The following is a 19,091-nucleotide window of genomic DNA, read 5'->3' on the forward strand; positions in this document are numbered from 1 at the left end:
TATTTTTTTTAAGTGATTTTTTCAGGTATCTTTAATAGGAAATTTTTTTATTTTATTATTTTTTTTAGTGAGGCAATTGGGGTTAAGTGACTTGCTCAGGGTCACACAGCTAGTAAGTGTTAAGTGTCTGAGGCTGGATTTGAACTCAGGTACTCCTGACTCCAGGGCCAGTGCTCTATCCACTGCGCCATCTAGCTGCCCTGATTTTTTCAGGTATCTTAAAGGCTACAATAGGATGGATTCTACTTTCATTCTCTTTCAAACAGCATAAAAACTGTGTTGACATCCTGAAATAATTACACTGACTGATTTGTTTTTTCCCAACTAAGTTAGCTGGTTGTTCTGGTGTCCTGGAGAGACAGTGGAAAACAGAGGTGAAAACTTATTTGTGTTCCTTGGCTTTTGCAGAATGAATTGAGTTTTATTGTTCACTGCAGGTATATTTGCAAAGTTTTTTGAGGCACTCTCCCCGGAGGGAATTTTTTTTTAAAAGGTGACTATCAACATTATGCACTGCTTCCATATAGACAGATTTATGGTTCTTGCTTTTATGTGGATGAAGCAGACAGCAAAACATTAAAAAAAAAAAAACTAAAGACAATTTCTCCCAATTACTTTTGCAAGAGAAAATAAAAAGCTGAGCGCCTGGTGTTGTGCAGAGGCAGCAGCTTCTGAACAGCTCCTGCAACTGAAGGCAATGCTGAATTTCAGCCTTGCTGACTGAAAGCATCACCATCAGTGATGCTAAGGAAGAGGGGAAAGGCCAACAGGGATCAGTTGCTCCTGAGTGGGCTGAGGGCAGCATTTGGCTGCATGCCCCTATATACTCCAGGCAAAATGGGAGGGGGAGGGGGAAATATTGAGGAAGACCAATAGTGACTGCATCTGGCCTTAGGTTTTTGGGAATGCTTTGATACTGACTTTCTCCTGGCTGCTGTTGACCACCATGAAACCCTTTAGGAAAGCAGATCATCACTGACTGGGCCTGATGAAACATCTCATTCCAGTGTGTCATGGGGCTTTCTGGAGACGAGGACTTGCTAAAAAGGGACTCAATGTCCAGCTACACACGTGGAACAATGGATGCTCTAAGATTTTGTGGGACAACCGCCCTCTCCTTCCACTGCCTGTGGACATGCTGATAAACATTCATGACTCATACTTGGCCAGGGTTATGGGGGCTTTGACCCAGGCACCATATTTTCTTGTGTCCTCTTTCCTAGCATGTGTATATGTGTCCTACCATAAAGCATAACTTCCTAGAAGAGTCCCACTTGTCTAGAATACTCCCCCAAAGCACTTCAGCAGGTGACAGAACAGAAGCCAGCAGAGCAACACACAATTGGGGAGACTAAATGTATTTACAGCCATGATTACAAGAGGAGATGGGGACTGAGGCTGTGTCTAGTTAAGTGACTCCCAGTCCCCAGGGAGCCACAACTTTAAGGCTGTTTGGAACTGGCTGGCTGCTAACTGCCTTGGACTTTCCACAGTGTGAATGTACATTGGCTATTTAGATGTCCCTGCAGCACAAGTGATGAAAAATACCCTGTGATTTGGGACTATATGCTCATTTTTCAACAAGTTCAAATTCCCCTAAAAGAAGGAACACCAAATACTTGGGCAAGAAGTAATGAAGAGGGCTAAGTAGATTGATAATAGATATTTGGGTTGGCTAAGGGGGGTTCTCTATCTGTGAGATTGCTCTTATTTTCTCTTCAATTACTTGTAGCATCATAAGATTTCTATGAACATAATCTACATGGACCACAGCAGGAAAAAAAAAAAAGAGACTAGACAAAGATAAGGATGCAAATACATGCAATACATAGTCACATCTTTCCCTCTGGATATTAACACACAAATGAAACAGTTTCCCAACTTTCCATAAGAATAGGTGGGATTTTTTTTTCCTTGTAGTTTACTTACTGTTGATTATACAAAAGTCTCATTAGTTGCCTAATCTCATGAAATATATTTTTATGGGCCCATTTGACTTCAGCGAAGTATGTTCTTGAAGCCAAAAGGAGATTTTAGAACAAGTCGGGCTTCCAGGTTGTATGGTTGAATAGCCATTTTCTCAAGAGTTTTAGAAGTAAGGAAAGGTTAAGAATTCAACCCCCAACTGTGATTTCTTTTCCCCAAATATTTTTTTGGGGGGAGAGGAAAGGGTGCACTTAAAAATTCACCACACTTCTGACAATGAGTTCATTGCAAAGAGTCAAGTAAATCCACTTTTAGAAATCACAAGTATGGATTCAAATTACTCTGGATCCCAGTAAAGTCATCTGGGAGGGAACATTTATTTAGGTAACAAAAACTCCATGATAATTTAAGGATTCTGAAGCTGCTTTTTACAAGGGAAAAGTAAGGGACAAAACTCCACCAACTGAAAAGAAAATCAAGCTTTTCAATGAAATACATTTGCATGTTCTACCTTTCAATAGGCAATTCAGGACACACACACAAAAGGGTAGCATTCAGAATTCCAGAGAACACTATATAGGTCTCTTCTCCTGGTTAAATGTCTACATAACAACTCTCAAGTTACCCCACTAATGTGACAACCCTGTTTATAATAAAGGCGCAAAATATTGCTCTGCGGCATATTTTGAAAATAATATAAAAATAATTTCTATATTACAATTTAAACTTGGCTTGTAAAATGTCAACATAATACAGCCTGAAATCTACAAACAGAATACACTTACACCTTCCTTTAACAATAGACCTTTCTTTTTTTTAAATCATATACACAGGTAATAAGTGTGCAAATAAATGTTAAGCAAATTACTGAAACAACCTTCATTATGTTTTATGAATATTTGGTGAGCCTCTGAATCCTGCGGTCAGGTCAATAAGTTCACCAAATAGAGTTAAAACCAACCAAGTGGACCAAAGTAAGAGTGGACCACTTTACCATCATTTGCTACGTGGGTCGGGCCTTTGATCACCCAATTATGGCAGTTCCTCTGGAGAAAGGGGTCTTCTTCCTAATAAGACTTACTATCTTTCAAGGGAAAAATATTCCTTTATTATTTATCATCCTCTTTGTTATCCCCCTTTTTTGCTCCCAAAAGTAAATATAAATCATAGAATCTTAGAGCTACTGTCATCTAGTGCAACCCCTTCCTTTTGGCTGATGAGGAAACCAGGACCAAAAAAGTTAATGACTTACCCGGTGTCACACAGCTAGTCAGTCAGAACTCAACCCAGGACTCCCGACTCCCAAGTTAATTCTCTTTCCACCATACCACACTGGCACGCTTCTAAAGAATGATTATGCATTCTAAAAATGCATCTTGTAGCATTAAATTATTATTATTTTTTACTGGTTCATATTCAGCATGATATCATAATTGAGTCAGAGAGACCCCTGGCCAGGGACCTAGCCTAATTCTGTCGTTTATGTAGCATGCAACATATTGGTGTCTGGGATTATTAAATTATAATATAATATAAAAATAGTTTTTTCTTATTTTTTTTTGCAAATACTGTTGGAAAGATGGCTCTCAAGAAAAAGGATAGAGGATGCAACTATTTTATGATGTGAAATGGATGACTCGATCAAAAAGCTTTAATTAAGTGCCAGGCCCAATGTCTGGGCTTGATCAGTGCCATCAGGGCCTATACCAGTCATAGTCAGTATGTTGGCTTGACCAGGCCTTGTTGTCTTGGACACAGAACATTTCGTGGTGAGACATGTCTAAAACCTTAGCTAGGGGGTAGATTTAGAACTCTTTCTAAAGTAGTTTCAAAAAAAAAAAAAAGATCTTGGTGGACTTTCAATACATAGAAGGTGGCAGTGGGGCAGGGGTGAGATTTACTTTTAATTTCGAGGGAAGAGAATAGTCTGCCACATTCTATTAAAAGGGACAGGTTTCACTACTCAGTATTGAATTTTGAATTTCCTGTATTACAATAGACCTTTTTTTTTTTTTTTGAGAGGGGATGGGGAAGAGGGGAGTTCTATAGGTGTTTAAACCAGGCAGGGTGCATGAGAAAGGTAAAACATTTGCATAGCAAGTTTTGTCTTTGAAAAATTTGACAGGCAGAAGGGCTGTACTATTAAAAAACTTAGAAACAAACATCAACTTTGTTTGATGCTCTCGTGGCCCCCCAGGGTGCCTGTGAGGCTCTTATCCATTTCTGGATGTGTATTTGAGCATCATTAAGGTTAGCTGTCCAATTTGTATTTAATCTTGTTAGAAGGAGCAGCCATATGTTCCTTTATCTGTGTGTACGTCTGGATAGTCTGGATTCTACAAACGAAGCAACCATTTTCCTTAATGCAGTAAACCTGGGTCACAAACAATAGTTCTGGCCCGAACAGAACAGATGAGATCATCCAAAGAGCTGCTGAAAAACCCTTATACCAGAGTTTAAAAAAGAAAGAAAAAAATCTTTTTTTTTTCTTCTTTTGAGTAACAAAAAAACTGTAACAGGAGAAACATATGTATTATTAATTGTTACACATTCAAAGTATTGTTCAGCATGAAAATTAAAATTTTCAAAAAATTTCCAGTAAAGTTTTTTTCTATTTACTAAAGAATTTTGACTCAAGGAATTGTTCATGTAAAACTCCAATAACTTGCAGAAAACCTCACATGCCGCAGAATAAAAAAATTAATTACTCACAGGAATTACTCTATTGTAATAATTAAAACAAGTAAAAAAAGTATCGTTTTTTTTTTTTTGCTGTTAGTGTTCATTCTTAGCATCTTCTCCAGATGTGAAGCAGTTGGCTCAAATTAAGAGACAACTCTACCTGTCTTTTTTTTTTTTTTCCTGAGGCTTGACATTGTCATAGCCTCACACAGAAGCAGTTGTCAAGGAGGAATCAAGTGCTATTCTAAGGCTCTAAGAGGACTTTTAATTTTTCTTTTGTCATTGAGGTTTCGGTCCTTTGTTTCTATTCCTCAGAAACAAACAAATTCTAATATTTGATTGGAATGGTAAGTTTTGATGTTATTCATTCCCTTGGCTAAGAGCTGTCATTCACTAGAGGTAACCCACAAAAGGATGATGGGTATTGCTGTACAAAAGAGGGTTGCTAAAGATACACTTTTGAGAAATTTATGTTTCCTATGGGAGGCACCACACAAGAAAATGGAAAATTTAATGAGTTTCAGTCTTGGTCTCATCATCCTATGGTCAAAAAATGGTTACAGGGTCTATGATATCTGGTGTTGGTTCTATACATTCAGCATAGAACACTCTGGCCTTGGCCTGAATTAATCAGAGAGGACTGTGTCTCCCTCATCACCCACTCCACCTGATTCTATTTTGATTGGGTGTAGGTTAAGAACTCCTTTATCCACCACTCACATTTCAAAGCCAGTCTCCGTAGTGAGCTCACAAACAAAAATGGCTCCCTGACCTACCATCTGCCACACCCTTGGCTACATAAGTTTTCCACATGCCCATGGTCAAAAGTCCTTTAAAAAAAAAAAGTGGTCAAATTAAAAATCTGAGTGGACTGGTATCATTTTGCTCATGTACCAGGATGAGTTCATTGAGTTTTTATACATCCCACCTGCCTTTGTGGTGAAGGGCAGGAATTTCATCCTGTTTCCCTCTTGAATAGCTCCTGTCATCTGAGGATCTCCAAGCAGCTGACAGACTTGAACAGAAACCTCACAACACCCCTGTGAGGTAGGTTAGAGTGTACCCATTTTAGAGATAACTGGGCTATTTTTGATGGCAGTGTAAATGTCGCCTCTAGACAGATGGATGCAATAAGAGGGTTTGCTTATGAGATGAAGCCTTATATTCCTAAAGGGTCAATGACAATGGTCATAATGTCAGAAATAGTCAAAAGACCTTTCTATACCCCTCCCCACCCAATAGGACTGGTTGAGAGAGTAGGAGGAAGCAAAGAGCCCTCTGTTTAAACTTGTTAACAAGCATACCCAGCAGAGCCACTAACACAGACCTTCTTTCCACATTTTGTTTCTACATAATGCATTGCTAATTGAATTCATACAAATGTCAACTACTGTGGAAGATGTCAGTCACCATGTTTTGTTTTGTTTTGTTTTTTTAAAAAAAAAGTATGAAAAATTATCCCCTTCTCAAAACAAAGGGCTTGTGGAATTTATTTATTTTCTTGAGGAACACAAAGATTCTCCTGATGGCTATTGGATCTTCAACGTGTATGAGGCAGATGCTTTCCTAACACATCATCACATCTCCAATATTATGACTTTCCCCCCTATCCTACTACCTGAGTGACATCAGTGTAAGTTCAGGCACCATTAGTGATTTCTGACCACACATAGACACAGCACTGACAAAAAAGGGTAAACAACCTTTCAGCTGACCAGGGTGTGTAAAAAAGACACTGACAAAATGGAAAATAAATTCTTTATGATAAATTCATCTCCGATTTCTCTGTTTTCCCCAAATAGAAGCCACAAGCCTGACAGCGACTGTCACTCCCTTTGGGAAGGACTGGCTTTCCTCCATCACCTACCACCTTTTGCCAATCGTAAGAAAAAAAAAAATGATGAGACTAATTGGTTTTGGAAGAGCCTCAGAAGTCTTCAGTGCCGGTGTCCCTTGGTCTCTCTCTCCCTTCTCTTGAGCTCCTCTTTGTAGCAGTAGGAACAATAGTTTTCAGTCTCTGGGCGACCATAAAAGGAACAGTTCTCCTTCTTACAACGGTTCTGCTGAATGGAGTAGATGGGGCAAACTGTGCTTCGGCCTCTGTTTTTATCATTGTTCAACCATGTCTGTGGTGCTTCCTCATCGGCATACTCTAAACAGTCTCTAATATCACCAGTGTTAAAGCCATTGGTGTACGTCTGGGACTTGTGTTCTGTGGGCAGGGCATAGGTCAAAGATTCCACTGTGTTCACTGTGCGGATGCCCGCTATTCGGGCCGGGCTGTAGCTCTGTGATGACAGGGATCTATTCTGCTGGGGGTACGTGGCACAGGTTTTGAGAGTGCCAACCACTGGCTTGTAGGTATCATCCTGGAAGCTGGACGGCTTGGAGTTGACATCATGCAAATGGATCACGCTTTGCCTCTGGACTGGTGGAGTATGGCTATAGTGGGCAGAAACGGGAGTGGGGCCATTCCTCTTTGCACTGTTGCTAGGGGAAGAAAATGACCCTGGGGTGGGACTGGTACGGTCTTTCAATTTTAAAACAAGTTGAGTTGTATGGCTTTGAGGCAAGACTGGTGATGCCCTGTCCTGAGGGGACGATTCCAGTTTTTCCTTGGAGAAGGCCTCTTGTTCCAATTTCCTGCAGGAGGACCCGCTCAGCGAGGCCTTCTTCTCTGCCTCTTTTCGCTTCTGTTCTTGCTCTGCGTTGAAGCGCTCCTGAGCGCTGGTCAGGTAGTAACCAATCATTTCCTCGTGGAATTGATGCCGGTGACTGGTCAGGAGGAGACCAGCAAAGATGAACTTCCGCTCACCTTGCATGGCGGCTCTTAAGATGTTAAGGCTTAGCTTCACATCAGTGCTATACTTCCATGGGTCTGACTGCTTATCTGAGAGATTCTTAGTGTTTTTCTCAACGGGAGACACACTGGCCTTGTCGGTGGGAGAGGGGGTGTTTTTTTCTGAGGGAGATGTGCTGGCTGACTGGCCTGACTCCTCCTTGCTGCCTTTTCGAGATTTGGACTTCTTCTCCTTGACTTTATCTGTCCCGTCACCATTCTTCCCATTTCCTGAATTGGCCCGTCCCATTTTCCCATGGACCAGCCCCCCAAGGCCTCCCATGTTCTTCTTCAGTTTGATTCCTAGGGTTTTGCTGAGACTCCCCAGCTTATTGGCCACAGAATCAGTCCTGTTCTTGTCCTTGTCCTTTCTCTGTTTGTCCTTCTCTTTTTCTTTCCCATTCTTGCCATTATTGCTATTGGAATTACTACAAATGGAATCTCGTCTGAGTCCATGAGTCGCCGAAGACTGAACGTCCTCCCCCGCTGAAGCTGTAGGAAGAGTCAGGCTGGGCCAAAGGAGCCTAAACAAGAAAAGTTGAGGAAAAAAATGAGATCTGAAAAAGACCATTGTTAAGGGAAAAGCTTAACCTTAAAAACAACAACAACAACAATAACAACAAAATCCCCTTTAATCTTCCTGTGATTTTGACCTTTAAGGCTACACTCTGACTAGTCTCTCTGTACTGTTTAATGTAGCCTCTTTTTTGGTGCACAGGACATGAGTGCTTACAGGGAAATCTGAGGGGACAGAAACATGATCTATTCGGCAGCAAGTAAGAGCAGGGGGTTTTAAGGCATGACCGAAGCGTTTATACTAATGCATTGTAGAGACCCTATAATCTGCATGTTAAATGACAGGATTGTTGCCATCTGACGACATTTCTGAAAATGGAGCTTGGGTGTTTCTTTCTTCTTTCTTGTCTGTAGTGAAATCATAAAGGAGGTTGCCTAGAAACACAGGAAAGTTGGGGCTTTTGGGGGATATGGGGGTGGGGGCAAAGGAGTTGCATCTGTAAGAGTACCTTTGGAGGACCAAGCCCTCTAGAGGGTAATCATTGTATCAAGATATAGAGCCCCCTGGATCCCTACACATTTTAGGCCAATAATAATCATTATGCTTTAAGCATGCTCAGACGGGTTCCTTTGTCCTCTCCCATCCTCCAAGACTGGACAAGAAAGGCTCCTGATTCTAAATTTAGGCTCATAGGATTGTAGAATTAGAACTGCGAGGGACCTCAGAGATCACCCAATCAAACCCTACCATTTTACAGAGGAGGAAACTGAAGGCCAGAGAGGGGAAGTGAATTTATACAGGATCAACAAGGTAGTAATTAGGAGACTAAAATTTGAACTGACATCTTCTGACTTCAATCATCTAGCAACTCTTTTTGAAGTACCATAGTATCCATCCACCCACCCACCCATCCATGCATCCATCCATGCATCCACAAAAAAGTTTCTGGAGCATTTCCTTGTGCAGGGCAGTAGAGTAGGTACTACAAGTTAAGCAAGACACATTCTCCGTTCTCGAAAGTACTTATAACTTAGCTGGGGAGAGAAGGCATACTAATAGATAGAGAAGATACTAATATGGAAAGTGTCAATACTGGTGTAGTAAAAGTAGTAGAAGAATTCAGAGTGAAGAAGCCATTTGGTAGGAGTGATCAAAAAAGACATTAGGGACTGGTGTAGGAAGGTGGTAGGGAGGAGGAACTGCAAGTAGTGGGACAATGTAAAAACAACCAAAAAAATACAAAGGTATATTCTTTGGACTAATTTTAAGTGTAGGTAGATGTGGTTTAAAAGGTAAAAACCCTAATAAAAAACCTCTGTGCACACACACACACACACACACACACACACACATCTTTCCCTCACCTCTTATAGTACCAGAAATTTTATCATTAGAGATTCACTTCCTTTGGTTCAATAATCGGATTTTGAGTCGTTTCCCTGTCCCGTATTACAATTACACCCTGGGAAACATGGCACCTTAAACTAACATCTAACTAAGGATTCAGTTATTATTATTAATCACCATAATTAATAACAATAGCTAACATTTATATAGTACTTTAAGTTAGCAAAGAGCTTTACATAAATTAGCTCATTTGACCATTGCAACAACCATGTGAATAGGTGGCTATTATTATTATCCCTGTTTTACAGATGAGGAAACTGAGGCACAGGGGTTTAAATAGCTTGGAAGTGTCACAGGCAGGATTTGAACTCGGGTCATCTGGATTCAATTGTCACTCTATCTACTATGGTGCTTAATAAGAGGACTGAGTCGCTTTATACAAAATGACTAAATATGGAATGTTTTACATAATTGCACATGTATACCCTATATGTATTGCTTACTGCCTCAGGGAGGGGAAGGAGAGGGAGGGATGGATTTGGAACTCAAAAACTTTAAATAAAAGCATTTAAATTTTTTAAAAATAAAGGTCTGTGTTTTTTTTTTAAAGGACTCAGAGTCAGGATTACAGGATATATGCCACAACAAAGGCTCAAGGAGGAAAGATGTTAAAGTTTAAGGAGGGGTCATGAAAAGAAGCCAAAGACTAGTTGCATTGAGATAGAGCCTCACCGAGTTAAGGGTGGGTCACTCACTCCATTGACTGCTCACTTAAAGACTCTATCTGTAATTAACTCATGATACCCAAAGGTTTCTATCATTTCAGGATGAGAATTGAAAGTGTTGGGAGGGAAGCCCATTTCTCCTCTCTGAAGGATTCATAAGACCAGACATGTAGAACTGGTCACATAGTTCAACCCCTTCATTTTACAGATGAGAAAATTGAGGCTTAGTTTTATGGTTTTTGTTTCTTCAGTTAAATGCCCAAGGTTACATAGGTGTTAAATAGCAGAGCCAGGATATCAACCCTAATACTATGACTATAAATTTAGCACTCTTTCCATAGGACTATGCTCAAGCAGCTAGGCAGGCAGGTAGGTGGCACATTGGATGGAGAACCAGGCCGGGGTCAGACTCATCTTCATGAGTTCAAATCTGGCCTCAGACACTTACTAGCTGTGTGACTCTGGGCAAGTCTTTTAACCCTGTTTGCCTTAGTTTTCTGCATCGGTAAAAATGAGTGGGAGAAGGAAATGGCAAACCAATCCAGTATCCAAGAAAACCGCAAATGGGGTCACAGTCCGATACTAATGAAACAAACTCAACAACAAACAAAACAAAACAAACCAAAAAAAAACCCAGCAGTGCTTGCCTCCTTTACATCTTTCTAGTTGATGAAAAGGGAAGTCTGGTCTGGGGCCAATCCCTACATTGCATGAAAGGGGAAAGCCAGCTCTCGTGGTGGGCTGCATGGTACCGTGAGATGTGGAGTCATAGCATTGTCTAACCCATAATTTTACACTAACCCTCCTCATCCTCACTTCACAACACTTCTACCTCTGAGCCTTGTCCTCATGGAATGAAGCCAAGACATTAAAAAAAGGCCTAGAGTGGGCACTTACAACAAAGCAAGTCTGAGACATAAGGGAACAAACACAGATTGGAATCGAGGGGGAATTGAAGGAAAAGATTATTACCTAAAGTACAGTTTCAAGGAACCTGAGAAATGATTTAATCTGACTCCCTTACTTGCCCAAGGTCACACAGCTAGAAAGCTACAGGACTCCAGGTTAATTTTCTTTCCTTTCCACTACCTCAGACCCAGCTTAATAAACACAGCCATCATTTTTCCCTAGACTCCACTAATTGAGGTACAAAATGGCAAATAATCAGATCCTTAAAGTGAATGGCATGAATAGTTTGTCAAAGCAGGGATAACACAGAAGCCCCCAATTTTGGCTACCAGGATGGGATGGGGCGACTCCCCCAAGGCAGTCTAAAGGCCATACTTTTAGCCCTCTGGCTCTGATGCCCATCTAATCAAATCAGTGACTTGGCGGAGCTAATTTTTTACATTTAGAAGAAAGTGCCACCTGCTGGGAGAGAGAGGTAATTCATAGAATCTGCCTTCCATTCCTGCCCCTCCACCCCGCGTCCATCCCCCTATGATTCCACAAACACACAAAGCTTATAATTAATTCTTCTACAAGGGAGGCACAGCAGGTTTCTTGAGCTTGGGCAGAGAGATATAGTCTAAGTGGGTAACTTGTCTAAAGCCTGGTGTTTCTGAGCAACCAAGGTTTTTCCTCTCTCTTCTTTATATTAAAAAAAAAAAATAGAAAGAAAACTAGCGCCCTCCCTCCATATGCTTAGTAATAAACCCACACACACACACACACACCACACACACACAATACACTTGCACAAAAGCAGGGGCTACTTGACCTAATTTAGTACCCCTACTCCCAGGAAAAGAAGACAAAAAGGAGGGATGGCATCTTTGTTATACCTAATTTTTTTGTAAAAATCTTCTTCCATTCATTAGAAAAAATGCAGCTCCTCTTTCCTCCCCCTCCTCACAATCTCTGGTGAGAGAATTAGCTGGAAGGGGCAGGATGAGCAGTCCCCGTGGAAGATGGTTATGTGGAGGAGAGCGGTTAAGCTCTCTTCTAACAAGGGGGGACTGTGGAGGAGGGCACTTTTGGGGAAGTTTCCTTGGGAAGGACAAGTCCGGACTAGATTCTAAAGGAGAGGGCAGTCCATCAGGGAAAGAAGCGGTAGAGAGCAATAGAGCCCAGGGGAGAGGTGTTGTCTTGTCCTGTACTTCATTTTCTTATCAGCAAGCATTTTGCTTCTGACTGAGAATTCCACAATGGTTGTGTTTTTGCCTAGGGATGAGGGGCTTACCCGGGTTTCAGAGGGGATGCGGATCCAAGTGAACATTCAGGTAGCTGTGCAGAAGGTTCAGCTTGGCGTCTAGAGACAGTATCAAACTGAGGAGGGTTGGGAAAAATAAAACAAAACCATACAAAATCATCTAAAACATGCCAGATGTTAAACTCAAATCAAACACAACCCTCCCTAGCATGTGCGCGCTCTCTCTCTCCTCTCTCTCTCACACACACACATACACATACACACACACACACACACACACACACACACCACACACACACACCACACACACGGAGCCACATCTCTCCCACCCAAAGCGTTCTGCATCTGTTAGGAGAAAAATAGTTTCCCATAGGCGTCCCAACAATTATAGGCGCTCAATGGGACCCTCTTAGATAGATAGCTATGAGCAGTTACCCCTTGCCCACCCCAAAATTGGCTCCATACCACTCATTTCCCTCTTCCCCATTAGCATTAGGTGGAGGGAGATATGAAGGGGTGAAGGGATGGGGGGGGGGGTGAGGGGGGAGGGCCAGTGTCTTACTTGGCTAATCTGGCAGTATCATTGTCATCTTTTCCCCAGGCCCAGTCTTTCCCAGATCAACTGCAAAGTGCAAAGGTAGTAACTTGTGTTCAGAGTCAGTGAGAGGGATGACCGAGGGAGGAGAGAGAGAGAGGGAAAGAAATGGTCATGTGGAAGGATGCTTCAGGGATCACAGATAGAAAGAAAAACATGGAACCTGGAAACCAGTTGCTTTCTTTTTTTAGGCAAACTCGATATATGAAAAAGGTGGTATGGTCATCCAGTAGACAGGTCTTGGACTTCCCACAGGAAGGTGTGTAAGGAGTAAGGAGGGAGGAGAACCTTTTCCCTTAGGGGACAGACACCTGTTTCATTCTGCCCTTACTTTCCCCAGGCTTCCTGCAATTACGGGAAAAACAAAAGCTGCTCCTTTATAGGGGACAAGCAAAGATAGGTCTTTTGGTTTGTTTTGGCTGGGGGTGAGCCCTCACAGATTTCATTTAAAACAGAGCTAAGGCCCCAGGCATCTTTACAATTAACCTGTGATTGCATCCAAATGGAAGCGTATGCTGATCAAGGTCTCAATCTTAGCCTTTCTTAGGGGAGTTTGTAACTTGTAAAGATGTGCCTGAGAAGCTACAGGTTTTTCTTGGTGATTAGTCCTCTGTGGAGAGAGAGCTCAAAGCAGGTTACCCACAATCCCTTAGAGTTATCAATGACAGAGCAAGACCCCTTAGGATACTTAGATACCCAGAATTTAGAAACTTTCTACCGATGTTCCAAAGAGGAAAAGATGGTTAAGTGCTGTGTTAAAATAATTTCACATTTTCTGAAAGAAACCTTTAATTCTCAGAGCACAATAATTGGAGTGTAAATATCCAAATCCATAGGGAGCAAATCAGAATTCTGGCTGTATTTCCTAGTCATTTCACAAGGAGAGTCAGAGTAAAAATATAAATGATATCTCAAGGGAAGAGGAAGAAACAAAATCAGTTTCAGCTCCAAGGGCCTTAAAGAAAAGGGTGAAAGTGGATGTCGGGTCAATCAGATGAGGAAATAAATAGATATGAGACACACACATGTAAAGCACTTTGTAAATCTTACAGCCTGTGTAAATGTTAGCTGTAATTATTGTTACTAGTATCGGCAGTTAACTGCATAAGAAAGTTTCCTGTAGTTAGGCAAAAGAAGCAGCACAAAAGAATAAACAAGACTACTTGCTGGAAGTCTTGAGCTCATTCTGTTGGTCATCCAGGACTGACTTTTTTTTTTTTACCCATGTTACACTGAGCTCCAAGTGAAATATCACCCATTAACACCAAAACAGCCTTTTATTATACCTGCAGATTCCTCAACCCTGTACTGACCTAGAAGAGTCTGAGACCTTGAATCATGGTACTTGACTAGGAAATACGGTTTTGGCTTAGTGCTCTCCTCCTCTTATCTTTAATTGTGTGGATTTGCTAGTGGAATTATATATGCATATACATACATATATGTAGATTTCTAGTGAAATGAAATATACACATGCATTATACATAGACATAGGCATGCACATGCGTGTATGAATACATGTATGTATATACCAGTTGTATACAAGCGTGAAATCTCGACCTTAGGCCTCCAGAGGTCAGATCGTAATATAATTCAACTTTGGAGATCATGAAGAATTAGCCTTTATAGTGCTTGATTCAGGGGGCAAGCTAGGTGGCACAGCAGTATTAAGCACCGCCCTGGATTCAGGAGGACCTGAGTTCAAATTCGGCCTCAAACACTTGACACTTACTAGCTGTATGACCCTGGGCAAGTCACTTAGCCCTCATTGCCCCAGAAAAAAAAAAAGTAGTGCTTGATTCTAAACATTTGATACTGTTAAATCTCTGTGGATAGAGTAGTATTACCTGGAGTCAGAAAGACCTGAGTTCAAATCTAACCTCATTCACTCACTAGCTATGTTACCCTAAGGAAGTCATTTAGCTCTGTTGGTCTTAGTTTCCTCATTGTAAAATGGGAAATAATAATAATAATATATAATAATAATAATAATAAGTAATAATAATAGGACCTATCTCCTAGGCTTTTCATGAGAATAGAAATGAGATAACATTTGTGATGCACTTTGCAAACATTCAAGTTACTATATAATGCTAGCAACGATGGTGGTGTTGGGGTTGGTGGTGTCAGGATATACTCTTCTCTTTGGTTTGTATGATGCTGCTCTTATCTGTCTACCACTCCTTTTCCAGTCTTTACTGGGTTCTTCACCCATCTCATGACCCTACCACGGATCTGCTGCCTTTCCTCCCAAAACTTTGTTTTGGCTCCTCTTTTCTTTTCCTTTATGCTATCTCACTTAGTGATCTCATTAGCTAACATGGGTTCAATGATTATCTCTATGTAACTGATTGCTAAAACTACATCTAGCCTACAGTCTCTTCCTGAGCTGTATACAGTCCTACATCAGCAAGGGTCTCTTAGACATTCAACAGGATCTCCTATAAGTGTCTCAAAAATTACATGTCCAAAACAGAACTTGTCTTTCCCCCAAACTCCTATTTTCCCAACTTCCTGTTTACTTTTGAGGGAAGCCCAGGATCACAACTTTGGTTCCCCCCATCCCCCCCCCCCATCCTTCCTTTAACTCATTCCAATGAACAATCTATTTCCAAAATCAGAACATCTGTCATATAGGTCCCTTCTCTCCACTTACAATCACCACTTGAGTTAACGTCTTCATCACACCTAGTTCTCTGACAAGTCTCCCTGCTTCTTGTCTACTCTTGTCCACCCTCCACCCCGCTGCCAAGGTGATAGTGTAGATCGGAATATACCCTCCTTTCCCCCAATCAATGGGTTCCGGGATCAAATACAAACTTGTCTGCTTAGCACTTAAAGTTCTTCTTGCCCCGGCCTCTTGCGTACCCTTCCAGCCTTCTTACATTTTCCTTCCCTCCATGTAGTTTGTGATCTAACAAGCGGGGACTGCTTGTAGCTTCTCAAACATGGCTGTTCCATCTTCCACATCCCTTTTTTTACATTGATTGTCTCCTAACGCTGGAATGTTCTGCTACCTCTCCTCTATCTCCTGGTTTCCCTTGCTTCTTTATTTACTTTAGTAAATGCCTTTTTTCATAGGATCGTAAGATCATGTGATCATAAATTTTGAGCTAGAAGGGACCTTAGAGGTCATTTAGTCCAACCTCCTCATTTTACAGGTGAAGAAAACAAGGCCTAAAGAGGTTAATTTGCAGAGCAAATGTCCAACATGGGATTTGATACAAGGTCTTCCTCACTCTGAGTTCTATCTACTATAGCAGTGATTCTGAAAGTTTTTGTTTTTAGGACTCCTTTACATTCTTGAAAATTATTGGGGATCCCATAGCGTTTTTGTTATGTGAGTTATATCTATTAGTGTTTGCTGTTTTAGAATGAAAACTGATAAAATTTGAAAATATTTATTTCTTACTTCATTAAATAATAATAAACCCCATTATATGTTAATACATTTTATGAAATATATAACATATAAACCATTAACAAATATATAATAAAATAGCAATACTAAGCATATGACATAATATATTGCACATATTATATAACATACAGTATAATATATAACATATAATGACATAGATAAGTATATAATCTATAATGAATAAGAACATAGTTTTATAAAAAAAACTATTTCCAAAACAAAAAAAAAAATTAGTGAGAAGAGTAGGCACTGTTTTACATAGTTTTGCAAATCTCTAATATCTGGCTTAACAGCAGATTGGTTGGATTCTCATATATAATAATAGTTAACATTTATATAGTGTTTACTTTATCCCAAGAACTGTGCCAAGTACTTTGCATTTATTATCTCACTTAATCCTCACAACAACCCTAAGAGGTAGGTGTTATTATTAGCCTAATTTTTCTTTACAATTGAGGAAACTGAGGCAGTCAAAGGTAAAGTGACAGGCAGCTAGGGTGGCTCTGTGGATAGAGTGCTGGACTTGGAGTCAGAAAGACCTGAGTTCAAATTTGGCCTCAGATACTTACTAGCTTTGTGACTTTGGGCAAGTCACTTGACCTCTGTTTGCCTTAATCCCCTAGAGAAGGAAATGGCAAGCCAACCCAGTATCTTTGCCAAGAAAATTCCATGGACAGTATTAGCATGCTATGGTCCACAGGATCACTAAGAATCAGAAATGAATGAATACTTGAACGAGTGCCTGAGGCTGAAATTTGAACCCAAGTCTTTCTGACTTCAAAGACTTTATGACTAGTGGTTTATCTACTGTACCAGGAACTGCCCAAACCTGCTTCTCCATTCAGTTTGCTGCAATATATTATTCTGATTGAAATGTATGAAGAAAATTCAGCTTCATACAGCCAAGTTATTAGAAAAGTGAGGAGTATTTTATTAGGCAAATAACATCTGAGTATTATTATGAAAATTATTTTGACCTGAAAAGATCTTAGGGACCCTCAGGGATCCATGGACTATACTTTGAAACCTGCTGAACTATACCATGCTGTCTAATAATTAACTGACAAAGACCCAAATTTGGTTCCTTCTACAGTTTACTAGCTATGTGACCATAGGAAAGGCACTCAAACTCTTGCTTCCAGCTCTAAGTTGATGATAATTATGGCAATGATGCTTCTGTGATCAGTTTTCTTCTGTTGCAAAATGGGGATAACAGAACCTGTTTATCTATCTTTTACATCTATAGGTTACTGTGAGTTTCAAAGGAGATAATGTAAGGCAATATTCCTTGTAAATATGCCAAATACCAGCTGTTATCATCAATGTAAGTAGTTCTTTTATGTCTGTGTGTCCAGCACTAAGCACTGTTCCTTGAACCAGTAGATACATAATAAATATTTATTGAAGGAACTAAATGTATGAAAGTATGAGAAGAGAGAAAACAATTCCCATTCTTATTATTAATCTTTGTTAGTATTTGGTTTTCTACTAAGCAGCACTAGAAAAAAGTAAATGGAATTCTGTTCCCAAATATTGCTATTAGAGAAGTGGAAGAAAATCACACTAAGTCCTCTCCTTTCCCTTCTCTCCCTTCCTGCAAGAGAGACAGAAATACTGACAAAAGAACAACCCTATTGGTTTTAATTTGATCTTGGAAAATAAGAAAACTTGGCGATCTCGTTAGTTGACCTTTCAGAGGTAGCGTGTTTGCAGGGCAATGATGTCTTTGACTCAGAAGCTGCTTGTTCAGTCAAAACTCACTATTTTGCCAAACTAGGCAGGTGGTCAGAAAGATCCTGAGCTGAACATGTCTTGGCTGTAAGAATTACAGTTGCTGGTGGAAGGGACTTTTTCATCTTTTACCAAGTTGTTTATCATTCATACAGGAAAGAGTCATCAGGATTCACTATGAACCAAGCAGACTCATGGAAAAACCCTTCAAAATTGACTAAGCCAGCAAGTAAATAGGAAAAAGATGAAAACTCCCCTCTTAACTATAGCTGTGCACCAGAAAATGGATGATAAAATGGGCACTGATAGGGTAACAAAAGGAGAATGCTTCTTTCCTAAAAGAAAACGGAGGCTAGAGTTCCAATTCCTGAAATCCTATTACTTTTTGTTACCTTCTTTTGTAAAGATTATATAAACAGTGTATCATCCCTTTGGAATTCCATTCCTTGCTTACTGGATAATACAGGAGAGGTAGGGCAGCTAGGTGGTGCAGTGGATAAATCGCTGTGGCTTGAAGTATCCAGTCTGGCCTCAGCCTCTTACTAGCTCTGTGACCCTGGGCAAGTCACTTAACCCTGTTTGTCTCCATTTCCTCATCTGCCAAATGAGTTGGAGAAGGAAATAGCAAACCACTCTAGTATCTTTGCCAAGAAAACCCTAAATGGGATCACAAAGCATCAGGCATGACTGAAAAAACCAGCCAACTGAACAACAACGTGTATACAGTGGAAAGAATATTATCTTTGGGCAGAATAATCTGGGTTCCCAGTCTGTTATAATTGAAAGAATCAAAGGATTATAGAATTAGAGCTAGAAGAGTCCTTAAAGAACTTTAGTTCATTTTATAAATGAAGGAACTGGGGGCTATGGGAGCTAAATGAAAGGAACAGATGGACATCATTCTCTCGGCTGCTTTGAAAGAGTTGTGGAGTTAGATGGAGTCAAAGACCCTGCATTTATTAGTTGTGTGACCATAAGCCAATCACTTTTCTACTCCTGGGCTCTTTTTTTATCTATGAATGAAGGGATTGAGCTAGATGATCTCAAGCATCTCTTCCATGCTGGTAAACATTTAACAACCAGTTCTTCTAAAAAAAATGTACACATGAAACACTTTTAAATTAAATCTAGATTACCGGCATTTCCCCATTGCTTT

The 19,091-nt window shown here is 40.4% G+C and overlaps 1 protein-coding gene across 1 annotated transcript in view; it reads right to left on the bottom strand.

Annotated features, from left to right (window-relative positions):
• Positions 1-84: 84 nt before the first annotated feature.
• The window catches only part of OTUD7A (OTU deubiquitinase 7A), a 430,692-nt gene continuing 411,685 nt past the window's right edge, over positions 85-19,091 (bottom strand). Inside the window, 6 exon segments of the mRNA XM_043984737.1 lie at positions 85-7,946; positions 7,948-7,971; positions 12,219-12,248; positions 12,250-12,304; positions 12,751-12,805; positions 12,808-12,864. Of these exon segments, the coding sequence (XP_043840672.1) occupies positions 6,546-7,946; positions 7,948-7,971; positions 12,219-12,248; positions 12,250-12,304; positions 12,751-12,805; positions 12,808-12,864 (1,622 nt within the window). The 3' untranslated portion in view covers positions 85-6,545.

The sequence above is a fragment of the Dromiciops gliroides genome, chromosome 2, assembly GCF_019393635.1.
Source record: "Dromiciops gliroides isolate mDroGli1 chromosome 2, mDroGli1.pri, whole genome shotgun sequence".
In the NCBI taxonomy this organism is placed as follows: domain Eukaryota; kingdom Metazoa; phylum Chordata; class Mammalia; order Microbiotheria; family Microbiotheriidae; genus Dromiciops; species Dromiciops gliroides.